At 35.7% G+C, this 12,967-nt stretch overlaps 1 protein-coding gene across 2 annotated transcripts; it reads left to right on the top strand.

Annotated features, from left to right (window-relative positions):
* Positions 1-797: 797 nt before the first annotated feature.
* Positions 798-12,525, top strand: LOC101471593 (nuclear GTPase SLIP-GC). Of its 2 annotated transcripts, none has more exons than XM_076883186.1 (22): positions 798-1,022; positions 1,158-1,239; positions 1,475-1,587; positions 1,857-1,892; positions 2,204-2,228; positions 2,371-2,457; positions 3,013-3,100; positions 4,040-4,256; positions 4,411-4,599; positions 5,404-5,610; positions 5,709-5,884; positions 6,460-6,553; positions 6,641-6,728; positions 9,057-9,178; positions 9,449-9,592; positions 9,681-9,835; positions 9,947-10,064; positions 10,147-10,255; positions 10,359-10,489; positions 10,698-10,779; positions 10,973-11,050; positions 11,260-12,525. In XM_076883186.1, exons 2-21 carry the CDS (start codon positions 1,173-1,175, stop codon positions 11,044-11,046), a joined length of 2,322 nt encoding a protein of 773 aa, XP_076739301.1. In that variant the 5' UTR covers positions 798-1,022; positions 1,158-1,172; the 3' UTR covers positions 11,047-11,050; positions 11,260-12,525. The 2 variants fall into 2 exon arrangements, with proteins under 2 accessions (XP_076739301.1, XP_012776815.2); XM_012921361.3 differs by having other exon boundaries at positions 4,378-4,599.
* The last annotated feature ends 442 nt before the right edge of the window (positions 12,526-12,967 follow it).

Genomic DNA, 12,967 nt, shown 5'->3' with positions numbered 1-12,967 from the left:
GTAATAAATGTCTTTGTGATTATTACATTGCATTATGTCATCATCCTGTTTATTTAGTTTTAGTTGTTAAAATGAAGTACATTTGATTTAGTTATTAAATATAAATCAAACCAAAAGTAAACTCGGTTTATTGAATACAGTGTTAATATCTGAATGGGCCATGAGTCACTTTGTAGTGAAAACGTTGGGCCCCGAGGTAAAAAGAAAAAAAAGTTTAAGAACCCCTGACATAAGTAATAATGACTAATTTAAGTATAAAACGTCTTCCTTATGCATGAGCTTGATTTTAAAAATTTGGGTTTGTCAACATCCCCAAAAATCATAAATAAGTAACAAACCAGTATATTTGTGAGATTATATACCTTATGTCACAAAGTGATGTCAGTGATATATGATAGGGTAATATATGATAATTAAACAGTAGTATGTTTGACATGTGTATATATATAAGATATAGATAGATACAGATATATAGATATAGCAGCTGGATGGTGTAATGTTAAAACTATGCAAAATGTATAAGTGAGCAGATTCCTAACATGTTGAGCTGTCTGTTGTGATGACCACTTTTTTTTCTTCTTTTTTAATGTTTTGTTTTCCAGTTTACTGTAAGTATACATAAAACAGTGTTTTTGTCTTGTTTTTAACCCATAACATTTGTAAACTTTTATCCCTTTGGGTTGTGTAAGACAAAAAAAAAACACTGTCTGGCAGGTTGCTACCTGTCTTTCAGCCACACCCTTCTGCACAAACACCACCTCTTCCTGCTTTTCTCTGTTATCAGTTCTGCTTTTCCCTGCAGGCACTTTACTCATGTTGGATTAGCCTTTCTATTATATGAATAGAAGCAGTTGCAATTGTGCAGTCTGAGCCACACAGTTCCAGTTTGTTTTTAATCGTATCTGTTTGTGGACTTTGCTTTTTGTTTGATTTTTATTTTTCCCGCCTGTTTCGTGTTTGTGTCTCACTGCTTCCCTCACATCTCCCTCAGCAGCCTTTTCCTGCATTACTTTCGACAAAAGGTGAGCAGTTTGAACTTTTAATTTTAATTTAATATCAGTGTCTCTGATTATATATGCATTAAAGGAGAAGTTGATCACAAAGATCTAATCTGTAAAGCAGTGCTGTCTGGTTAAATATTAAATTGTATATTTCAGTTTCATTTCTTGGTCATGGATGATTTCGTAAGAACCAAACTGGTTGAATGGGGGCTAAGTGAGTGGGTGGAGAAATTTAAAGGTAAAGTATTAACGTAAATCCGTGATGGGTACAGATATTGATTCTGATGTGATCTGTTGACTCTGAAACAGCATAGATTCTTGAGATTTTTGTCCATACTGCACAAAATGTTTTTAGACATAAAAGTGAGTTAAATTAAAACTGAAGAGCATTCATCTCTTTCATTCATTTAACAAGAATTTCTCAAGCAAGTTGAGAATAATCTTTATCTCTTCAACTTTATCTTTAACTGCAGATAAAAAAATAGATGCAGAAAGTCTGTATGATCTTGATGATGAAGAAATTGATCATGTGATCACAAAAGCTGGACCAAGAGTGAAATTCAAGAAGAACCTCAGGCTGTTAAAGGTAATTAATTTCTATCATTTCTATTTTAGTGCATAGAGGTTTGAATTATCTAGATACCGTATGTAGTGGAATTTTTGTTAATTCTTCACTAATTTGGATTTAAAATCTTTTGATTGTGGGAATAACAAAACTCAAATCAGGAAACAGTCATTTCTTTTCAATTGTGTTGTTTTGTTGCCTTAAGATTTAGTGTCTATATGACAAATGACATTTTTAATACATGTTTAAGTGCTCAATATTGTACACAGCTTTGCACTTTTTATCTGCAGTGTAAACAGGAGCAAGAAGCAGCTGATTTGGCTCAGGTAAGGATTATACTGAATTTCAGACATTTGGGCCAACTGCCTGAGACAAAGTAAAGCTCCATCCTCTGGCTGATAGAGACTGAATCTAAAAACTTAATTCATCGGGGGTTCGTTAATACACATTTTAACCTAGCAACTACAACTTGCTGTAGGGGTTCACCGACCGTCTCTACAGGTCAGTGTGACTGAGACTTAATTAGGAAAAAGAATAGTCTGACAGGATGAGATGTTAAGCAGGAATATAATTATAATCTATTCTTCATCAATCTGCTGGTTGAATAATTATCTGTATAACTAAATTTCATCCTCAGGTCTTTCCATCCACAAGTGATACAGGTGAGACACACGCATCTTATTTATTGCATCTCATTAATCTGTTTTAAAGGCAGCACTATTTTGTACAATCAAACTTTGAGAACAACTTTCAATGCTGAGAGAAACTTTTTTTGTTCTTTCTCTTTTGCTTTTGTCCAATCAGGAAAGAGAAAATCTGATCTTCAAAGTGACGCCAGCAGGTTACAACCACCAGCTAAGCGACAACGTCTGTCTGTGCCGGGATTTGCAGGTATTTACAACTCTTTCTGAACAATTTTACAGTTGAAGCCACTATAGGGTTAAATTTCTGTGCAGGACAATTTTTCCAAAATATAAAATGTCGGCGTGGCAGGAATGAGGCATGACGTGACCACAATTCTACGTTCTTCAACATACTTCTATCTATGGTTGCTGTTCTAATACACTTCCACACATATCCACAACAACAACAACAATATTACAGGACCCTACACCATTCTTAAGCTAGCGAAGAGTGATTACGATGCCTTCCCTGTCGCAACACCGCCACCCACGACCCGCCACAGTCAGTTTCTGCTTTGGTGTTAGAAATTACTTTTTCTTTGGGCTGCTATCAAATTTTAACAGTCAGCATGTTGCATGATATATTAATGTCTGTCGGTAAGTTGTCACATTATGCTCCTGATATACTCTAATTCACACTTTTTGTGAATTTTGTGAACAAAATTTTTTGTTGTTTTTTTGTTGTTGTTGTTATGAGACTTTACATTGACTACATGCTAGTTTAGAAGTCCTGCTAAATAGTTCTTTACTTTCATCCCCACAGAATCAGTCATACTGTCTGATGCAAAAAGCATCATGACATTTGCACATGCCAGACTACATCACCAAGACAAATTCTGTGCTTTCTTGAAGTGAGTATTAATTTTCATATTTTTTAATGAATGGGCCTTAATTTTTTACGTTTTGTAATATATGTGCATGGTTCCACTCATGACCATGTGCAGGTTTCACAAACAAAGCAGTTTATTTTTAGCTTCGTCTCAAATCCTTTTGGTTCAATATTCAACCATTTATTTCTAGTGTCTGTCTGTTTGGTATGTTGGTTTCTTTATCTATTTTTAACCTCCTAGGACCTGGCGTCCACATATGTAGACATCACAATTTGGGTTGTCTAGACCAAAATACTAAATTTTGCTCTACAAGGGCCTGATATCCACTTACGAGGACATTATACTGACACTGTTCTATCAAAATTAAAACGAATGTACTCATATGTGGATCCCAATTTTTTAGAAACAAAACTCAGGTAAAAAGAAAAAATCTGATAATTCTTTGTTTTTACATTCATCAGGTCCCAATCAGCCCAAATAGCAAAGAGAAATTAAAAATGCATGACATGAAAGAGTTCGGGTCTTCGGAGGTTAAGTTTTACTTCTGACTAACAACAACAGATGTTCAAACCATACAAATTATTGATGATTTAATGATACTAAAGCATTAAATCATCTATAATTTGTATGGTTTGAACATCTGACTTTTAATGTGTATCCCACTTAGACTTAAAAAAATGTCATCCAATAGCTAATAATAGAAACATCAGCACTTTTGCTGACAAACAATGAAGCTATGAACCAAAACAACAATAAACAATGAGCTGAATAAGTGTATAAAACTGAAACGTCTAATGATAATTCTTTGGATATTCTATAATGACATATATACTAAAATGACTATCACTATTCTTTTATGCATTAGTGATGTCAAAATATTGTTTTAAACCTTTTTAATTACATTTGAAAATGTTTTCATGACTGAATCAATTAACCCATATTTAAAATCTTGATCAACAGGAAAAAAATCAGTGATTTGGAGACAGACAAGAGGGAGCTGGTTGGTGTCTTTGGTAAAACTGGGGCTGGAAAGAGCTCTTTGATAAATGCCATCATTGAAGAGAAGAATCTTTTACCCTCAGGAAGCATCAATGCCTGCACCTCAGTCATGATTAAATTGGAAGCTAACACCTACAGCTCAAAGTATGAGGCAGAAATTGAGTTCATCACAAAAGAGGTAAATTGAATTATAAAAGTTTCATTTTTACTTAAAACTAAATCATGTGTTACAGTGCAGTTCTGGGGGCTTAAGGCTGGGTACATGCCTCAATAAATAATATGTAAAAATGTTATTTTAGGAGTGGAACGATGAGTTGTGGTCATTTCATCAGTTTTCTTGCAAAAATGGAGATCACGAAATGGAAGATAATGATGATTATCATGATGCTGTGGAAAAGCTGTCAGCAGTGTACGGAGAAGAATGGAAACAAAAGTCTTCTGAAAACCTCATGAAGAGCAAATATTTCAAAGCAATTCCAGAATTTCTCCAATCCAAGAGGAAGATTTTGACATGTGAATCGGTAAGACAAAAACTCTCATATTACATTATATCTATCATATATATACAGCAAAATTAATTAAATAGTTGGCTTTTTCACATGTTAAATTTTTAACGACTTTTAAATTTATTCATAGAAATCCACTACTGAGCACCTTTTGCAAAAAGTGAATCAAAGGGGCCAGAAATTTTAGCAAGTCAATGTCTGACAGCCAGTTGCATCAGGAAAGGCAAAAGGGCGTACAACTCTGTCAATCAAAACATGCTGAGTTACCCGCAGAGGTGCCCCCTTTTAAATAAGGGAGCAGTGTAAAGTAGCTTTTTAATGTCTCAAATTTGTGGACAACTATACAACATGCCCACATAAAGTTGTTTCTGCTAAGAGCAATACTAGTTATAAAGAATATAAAACTTTTCCTAAATAACTTCTTAAATACATTTTAATTGTGGCTGGCAATGATCCTTTTTCTAAATTATCAAATGGTTGATCGTTTTAAACAGTTCAACAAAGCAACAATTTCCATAGAATTTACCGTTACCTGAATTCCCCCTCAGTACCTCTCAGAGTGGGGGACTATCTTGGTATAATATAAAACAAGGGGAAGCTACATTATCCCATACTTCTGTGATAGACATACTTGTACACAATCTGATCATTTAAAGCTAAACTTTAAAACTAATTACTCCAGCTTTAGTGAGCCAGTTTCTTTAATTAATTGTTCTTTTGTCATCTTTTATGTCACTGACTTTTTGATGGTTTTTGTAAAGCACTTGCATTGAGGACTGAAATTAAACTGCACTACTTTACTTTTGTTTTTTATTGCAGGCTAATGAACTCTGTGCAAAAGTTGTCAAGTACACACGAAGTGATTCAAAACAAGAAGAAGGCAATGAAGGAAAAAAGTGGTTTTGGCCACTAGTGAAGTGTGTGACTGTCAGGGTGCCAAACAAGTCTCTTCTCCAGCATGTCACACTTGTGGACCTTCCTGGAAATGGTGACTGCAACAAGAGCAGAGATCAGATGTGGAAAGGGGTAATTCATATCTACTGCTCTTTGCTTATACTGTATTCTTGTGCAAACAGTAATGTCATCTTTTGATGAAGCACTGAGACATGTTATTCTCCTTTCAGATACTTGGAGATTGTTCTACTGTGTGGATTGTGACTGAAATTAACCGAGCAGCATCAGAGAAAGAGGCCTGGGAGATCCTGGAAAGTGTCAGTAGTCTGATTGGAAATGGTGGCGAATGTCAGCAAATTCATTTTATCTGCACTAAGTCTGATCTTCTTGATGATTCAGATGATCTGTAAGTTAATGTTGCATGATGATCAACTACACGGCGTTTCCATTTAAAATCAAGCTAGGAGAGATAAAGCACAGAGTTGAGACTTTTTTGTAATGAATGCAGAACATTTGGGTCAAAGGGAGTCTCAGATGCTGAGACAATTTTATAAAGTTTACTAAATAAGGTGGACTGAGTAATGAACAGAGAATTGCCTGGTCAGAAGGAAATTGAGTTATTTAAGAGAGGCACAGGCAAGGGTTTGGAACAGCAAGAGGGGCTGAAGAATAAAACAGGAGTAGGAGGAGAAAGAGATGCAATGATGGGATCATGGTAGCTTTATGTATGGGTACAAAATCTATGAGATTATAGGAAACTTCCTCACAAATCATGGTCCAACGAGAACATGCTGACATGTCTCATAATGCTTTAAGATTAATAACAATAATAGTAGTGTGCAAAAGCCACCTAGGCAAAGCTCAGCTTGGTCACAAAAGGAGTCTCCCACAACTCCACCTGAAAGCCAAAACCACACAACCTCCTGCAAACTGATGATGGTGTACAGAACATATACATATATATATTTACATTTCTTTTAGTTCATCAGCTGACGTCCATGATCTAATCACTGAAAGAAACGTGCAAGCCACGGATGCAATAAAGAAAGAATTCAACAAGCGAAGCAAAATTAGGGTGAGTTTTGTAGTCTGACAGAAAATCTAATGCAAAGACTCTCCACAGTTGCAAGAATGCTTTAAAATCAAATCACATTTTCCCTAGAAACACTTCAATGATGACAGTTTCAAAGTGTTCACAGTGAGCTCCAAAGAGTTCCTAAAACAAAACTACTTAAGTCCAGAAGAAACTGGTAGGTGAAGTCACCTTCTAAATAACTCAAATGTATAGGGGGCCAGAAGTGACCAAATTGATTAATTAAATATACCATATATTTAAAACATGTAATAAATTATTTATTCAAACGTTTATTTAATTAATTAGACATTTGATCAGCTAATTATTGACACATTTAATTAATTATTTAATTATATATATCTTACATTTATTTTGGCACTCTTGGCCCTGGCACTGTCTTCATGAATTTTATTTTAGCTGTCAGTCTCACCCATCAACTTTAGGGGGCGGGGTTAATGTTGTTCGAGTCAAAACCATAGCTGTGGCCTGGTGGCTATTCTTTAAGTGGGCGTTTCTCTGCGCCAACAAGGACATGTAAAAACTAACCGAGCTGTACTTTGAAAAACCCAGTTTGTGTGTCACCAAATACACTTTAAATATTTTTTTAGCCAAGAATGTAATGTTTTAATCTTCAGATATCTGGTTGGTGTGTCATGGCTGTCATAACCCCAGCTGACTGGAGGTTGAACACCAACTTCCTTTACTAAGGTTATATCTATCGGGTCTTTATCTCCTGATGTTCCTAGGTGCCACACTTGTTTCAGTCGCCAATTCTGAATTAAAACTAACATTAAAATTATGTTTAAGGAGGAGAGAGAGCAAATAAATCTGATGAACTTTGACTTTTACATTCAATAATCAGTGTCACCAGTGCATAAACGCATAATCTTTTTTAAAAGAGATAACGGCGTTGGTGTTTCCCTCATATATTAACTGTCAGGTTTAAGTGTACCAGGCTTGTTAGACACTTTGAAACATACAGACTTCACAATGTTCAACTAATATTTTCATTATGAATATTAACCATGAAGGTAAACAATGAAGTCCAGCTGCTGTCTTTTAGCCCTTTTAGCCCAGCAGCAAAAGCCTGCATGCATTCATTGGTCAGCATATTTATGTCTAACTGCCTGATCAATTTTTCATAAGCACTTTTTAAGTAGAGCGAGATCAGCATATCCAGGATATTTTTCAGTGTTCTGGAATCACTGACCTAACACTGGGACCAGGATAAATGCTCACACGAAGCTGGTTGTCAGCTCTCTAAATTAACCCAGGGTTTCCCAGGGCAGGCACAAAGTGTTGGCAGCATCAAAGTAATCTAACGGTCATATACGCCAGGGGTCATATCGATATTCTTTTACAGAAAATCATCTTTATCAGACTATTCGAAAGACGTGAGAGCTAAAACTTTAATCAGAGCCGATCAGATTTGCTCTGTTGTAAATGAAACAGTGAAGTAAACATGACCTGACAGACAGAACCTGAATAAATTATGTCTGCTGTTTAACCTCCACTGAGAGCTAAAACTCAGCGGAGGTATTAAAGCCGTGTGCCGGTGATTCGATATCAGCTGCTGATAAAGTGGGTTCGCCTATGAGGTGCTCTGTAGTTTTATAAGTGTCCTTCACTCTCCGTAAATCCCGTTTTACAGAGAAACAAGGGAAACAAGCTCCAGCAGCTCTGCGCTCAGGAAAAAAAAATACATTTGATTATCTTGTGCAGAATATTGCTCCGACATTACGTTACATAAAGCAACAGTGCCCACGTTAAACTGTGACGATAACCAGGTAACTTTTGCAAACATATTCTATGTTGACAACCTGACCTGATACGTGAAGATTACGCCATTGAATTCTCAGCTAAAATAATATTAAAAGTAGAGTTTATGACAGAAAAACGGGGTATTTTAAAACTTTACTTACAGTTTAGAGCGCCACCACCATTGCCGCTTCTGTTTTGAAATGCATTCTGGGATACCTGGCTGCCCCAAGTCCACACTATCACCATTTCATAGCAGTCAATTATTTAGGATCAACCTGTCTTGACTTACTTTGCACTGTAACCATTCAGATGTTAGACAAGCAGCGGTTGCAGTGTTAACCCCGACCCCTGACTTTGATGGGTGAGGCTGACAGATAAAATAAATTCATGAAGACAGAGGCATGGCCAAGAGTGCCAAAATGAATTAAATAAATACATCATTAAACAATTAATTAAATATGTCATTAATAAAATAAAATTTGAAATAAATAAATGCTTTAAATGTAATGAATGGACATTTAATTGATTATTGAAATATTTATTTAATTAATTAATTCCAATTTTAATTAAATAATGAAACATATATTTAATTATTTAATTGCATTTTTAATTCATTCATTTTGATAATCCTGGTCCTCCATAGGATTGCACTTGTTTTTTTTAGTTTGCCTTGACTGAAAGAATTATTTAATTTCAAATAAGTACGTAATGTAAAATTGTAACATTGAAATTTATTTTACAGAAATACCCAAACTTCAGAGATTTTTGCAAGATCTCAATGACTGTCACTCAGAGACAGTAAACTATGTGAATCGAGCTCACGGGATTCTGTCTTTGATTCAAGACGCCAACTCCAGAGGAGTGGTAAGGTCAAGTAAAAGATACAAAATAATATTCTCTTACATGTTGGGATTTATCAATTGTGTTTGTGTGTCTAATTTTGGTTTTGCTATATTTATTAAACTATGAGTTATTAATTGGTTGACTGATTCATAAGGTTTTGATGCTCCATTTTTTCTTCTCAGGTCCTTATTACAGGAGAGTGGCTTTTAAAACCAACTGAATTTCATTAATCTTTTTAAAAAAAAAACAATAAGTGGTTTTCATGGTTTTATTCCTTCAAATGTTTTTCAGGATAGTAAAACAGGCGAGGTGTGTGAAGAACTTGAGAGAAACATGAACCTCCAACTTGATAATGTCAGAAAAGAAATGGAAGACACCTGTAGGGCTTTTGAAAGATGTCTTGATGATGGTGTTAAGAAATCCTTCTTATATGATGTATGTTTTTTAATCATAGTTAAAATACATGCAGATTTTACATGACAAGGTAAAATGCAATAATTCTGAGTTTTCTTTTGTGTTTCAGGGAAAGAATGGTGGTGCTTTTTACAATTTACGGAAGTGTGTCATTGAGAATGGTGGCGTCTACAAACCAAAAAAAGGGAAACCAATTAGCCTTAATATGAAGTTGGCTTCCTGTCTGATTGACAGCATTGGTGCAGAATTCAGAAAGACCTTCCCGTAATAAAAACATCTTCTAAACAGTCACATAATATCATTCAAGATATGTAATTCATAACATGTAAACTTGCCAATTCTGTCATTATAAACCATAATGTTTACTTGTTTTAGAAATGAAGTAAACTGTGGAGCATTCAACGGAGTCATCAATACATTTACACTTAACACTGATTCTCTGATTGAAAAGTACAAAAATGCTGAACTACAGCTCAGATTCCTCAAGACAGAGGTAAGAGATGAGACTTTCTTATACATTAGCCCATTGATAAACAATAAGTAAAGTTCATCTATACTTTATGTTTTTCTCTCAGGAAGAAAAGATTAAGGCAAAATTAAACAGAATCATCCAGAAGCAGAAGAAAATTGTCTACAGCAGTCTGACAGAGACAGTTGAGAACATTATGGAAGAAGGCTACAAGAGTAAGAAATAAGATCAGAGCTTCACAACTTATCACCTAAACAGATATTTATGTTTGTTATTATTCAGCATAAAAAGTCTGAAGAGTTTTCTGTCTTTTTGTAGAGGCTTTAGCATTTACAGGAGAAGACACACTGTACAACATGAGGGAGACTATTAAAAACCACATGCACTCAAAGAAGGACATGTTTGAACAGGCAAAAAACACCATGTTGGAGAAGTTGCACGATTTGATGGTTTGTCATGTTTTATGAAGAATTATGATGAACATATTTTCTCATAACTCACCTGAAGCCTTTTTCTGTATTTAACTGGAATAGACTTATACAGAAATGTATGTTTCCATTTATATTTTTAATCCAGTCTGAGAAACTTCTAAATACAACTTTAACACAATATCCTAGTCTGTGGTAAGTGATGAAAAACTTTACATTTTTAAATTAGGTATACGTCTTGGGGACTCTGGAGAAAACTATGAAAGAATCTATTGGACTTTCATTCAAGGATGAAGAGTGCTTACTCCCAGGTAAACAGTTTGATGTAATTACATTGGTTCAAATTGTTTGCCTTTCCTCTTTATCTTTGCAATCTTGCTGCTGATAACAATAAGGGTGTCTATTTATCTTTTTTAAAAATTTATTCATTATTCATTTAGCCACACATTTACGTATGTGTGTCACTCTGGGAGGAAACAATTCAAAAAAAGTTTTGTTTTTCAGATGTTTCAACAGAGCTTAAGATGGTGAAGAAACATTATGATCTACTTGTAGGCACTCCAGATGATGAAATATAACTGGGTAAATCCTAAGATTTTATCTTCAGTATGAAATTATTGTTGTTAATTTTTTTAAAAAATGTCAGTGTTTTTGTCTTTAATAGACAATAGATTCTGTTTGCTTGCTTTGGCTCTGATGGAGGTGGACGCATCTCTCTCCCTCTCCCTCCCTTATCTTTCCTGCTTGGCTTCTCGTGTCTTTTATCTGGTCGTGTCTATCTCTAACCCCAGAAGAGCCTCTCAGTCCTCAACTCTAATACCTAAAGAAGAACTATGAATTTGATCAACTGATCCCTAAATGCAATTGACACTCACTTCTCGATGAAAAGCCTGGGTTCGGAAGAGTTCAACCGTCCTGGAGAGACTTTCCGTGCCGGATACATGATGGCAGGAGAAGTGGCATGTCGTGTGCCTGGCGGGACTTTCGACTGAGGACATTGAAGACATCTACCTATTTGGAATCATTATAACAGGATTCTTGCTGATCGGAGATGGCTTGGCCCTGGTTTATTGGAAATTGAAGAAAGCAGTGACAGTTGTTATAAACCCCACAAGGCTACCCGCTATGATCGAAGCTATGGGTAGAGCTGTGAGTAGTCAGAACAACTGTAAAATTCTGATTTCCTGCAAAGGCTGTGGACTATTGACTTTTGCTTAACTAGGTGAAAGGACAGTCTCTCAAGCTGAACACAGGATACACATACACACGCACACACACACACACACACACACACACACACACACACACACACAAGTACACTGACACAGATACGCACTCACCTACCCTCACCCATCCCAAACGCCTCCAATGCATGTCATGTGCTTACGTGGTGTACATGTGAATATTCATGTGCTTTTTTTGTGCTAAGGTGTTTTTTTACTGTCCTCAAACTGGTCTCCCAGTTAGGAGCCCAGTTTAAGTCTTTTTTTTTTGTCTCCTCTTGTCCCTGATGTGTGTACCTTCACTGATTTTCCTTATGGCATGGCTACGTCTGCATTACAGTTTTTGGAACTATGAAATCACTATAATAGTGTAGAAATGTGTATTTAAACATCGTTACATTGACAGAAATTGGAGTTTCTATGGTTTGACCCATCTGTGATAGAAGTGAGCTGTATGTGGCCTACGATGAAAAATAAGTTTTACATCCTGTGAGGCCTTAAGCCTTGTTATTATTCGGTGGGTCTGTTTTATTTCCTTTTGTTCAGGTCATCATTAGTGGCTCCTCCCATCTATTACGAGACAAGGAATTCACCTGTTTGGGAACCTATGTAAGGTGATATTCTTTTAAGATGGCGGCCACCCTCCCCCTCCTCTAAGAAGGCTGGGGCTTTTCTGGCACCCAATTTAGTTTTTGTTTTGTTTTTTCCCGCTTTTGTGGCTTTTGTGGTTATTTCTAGTTTCAGTCACTTGTTGTTTATAGGTAAGCACATAGTTGTTGTTGTTTTTTCTGCTTTACCTCTGTTTGTGCTTAATAAATGAATATGGTAAAATTATTTGTGTGGAATTCCCTTTGTCATGTCCCTAACAAGCTGTGCATATTAATACTACTACTACTACTACTACTACTACTACTGATGATGATGATGATAATAATAATTCATTTTATTTGAGGGTGCCTTTCTAAAACCCAAGGTCACCTTACAAAGAGAAAAAGATAAACATGGATAAAGATCAATAAAACAGTAGATTAAAATAGATTAAAAATAAATTAAAATACAAACCCCCCCCACAAATAAAAAAGCAACCAAGATTTTGTCAACAAGTAAAATCTGACTTAAATAAGGGAAGGGAATCTATTGAGTTCCAGAGCCAAAGAGCAGAGCGACTGAAAGCTCTGTTCCCCATTGTGATAAGACCAGCAGAAGGGACAACAAGATGAATGGCAGATGAAGATCTGAGAGAGCGGGAAACAGTGGTGATATGAAGCAGATCACA

Source organism: Maylandia zebra, linkage group LG4 (genome assembly GCF_041146795.1).
Source record: "Maylandia zebra isolate NMK-2024a linkage group LG4, Mzebra_GT3a, whole genome shotgun sequence".
NCBI classification, from domain to species: Eukaryota; Metazoa; Chordata; class Actinopteri; order Cichliformes; family Cichlidae; genus Maylandia; species Maylandia zebra.
Note: the sequence above shows the minus strand (reverse complement) of the source record. Positions and strands in the feature narration are given on the sequence as shown.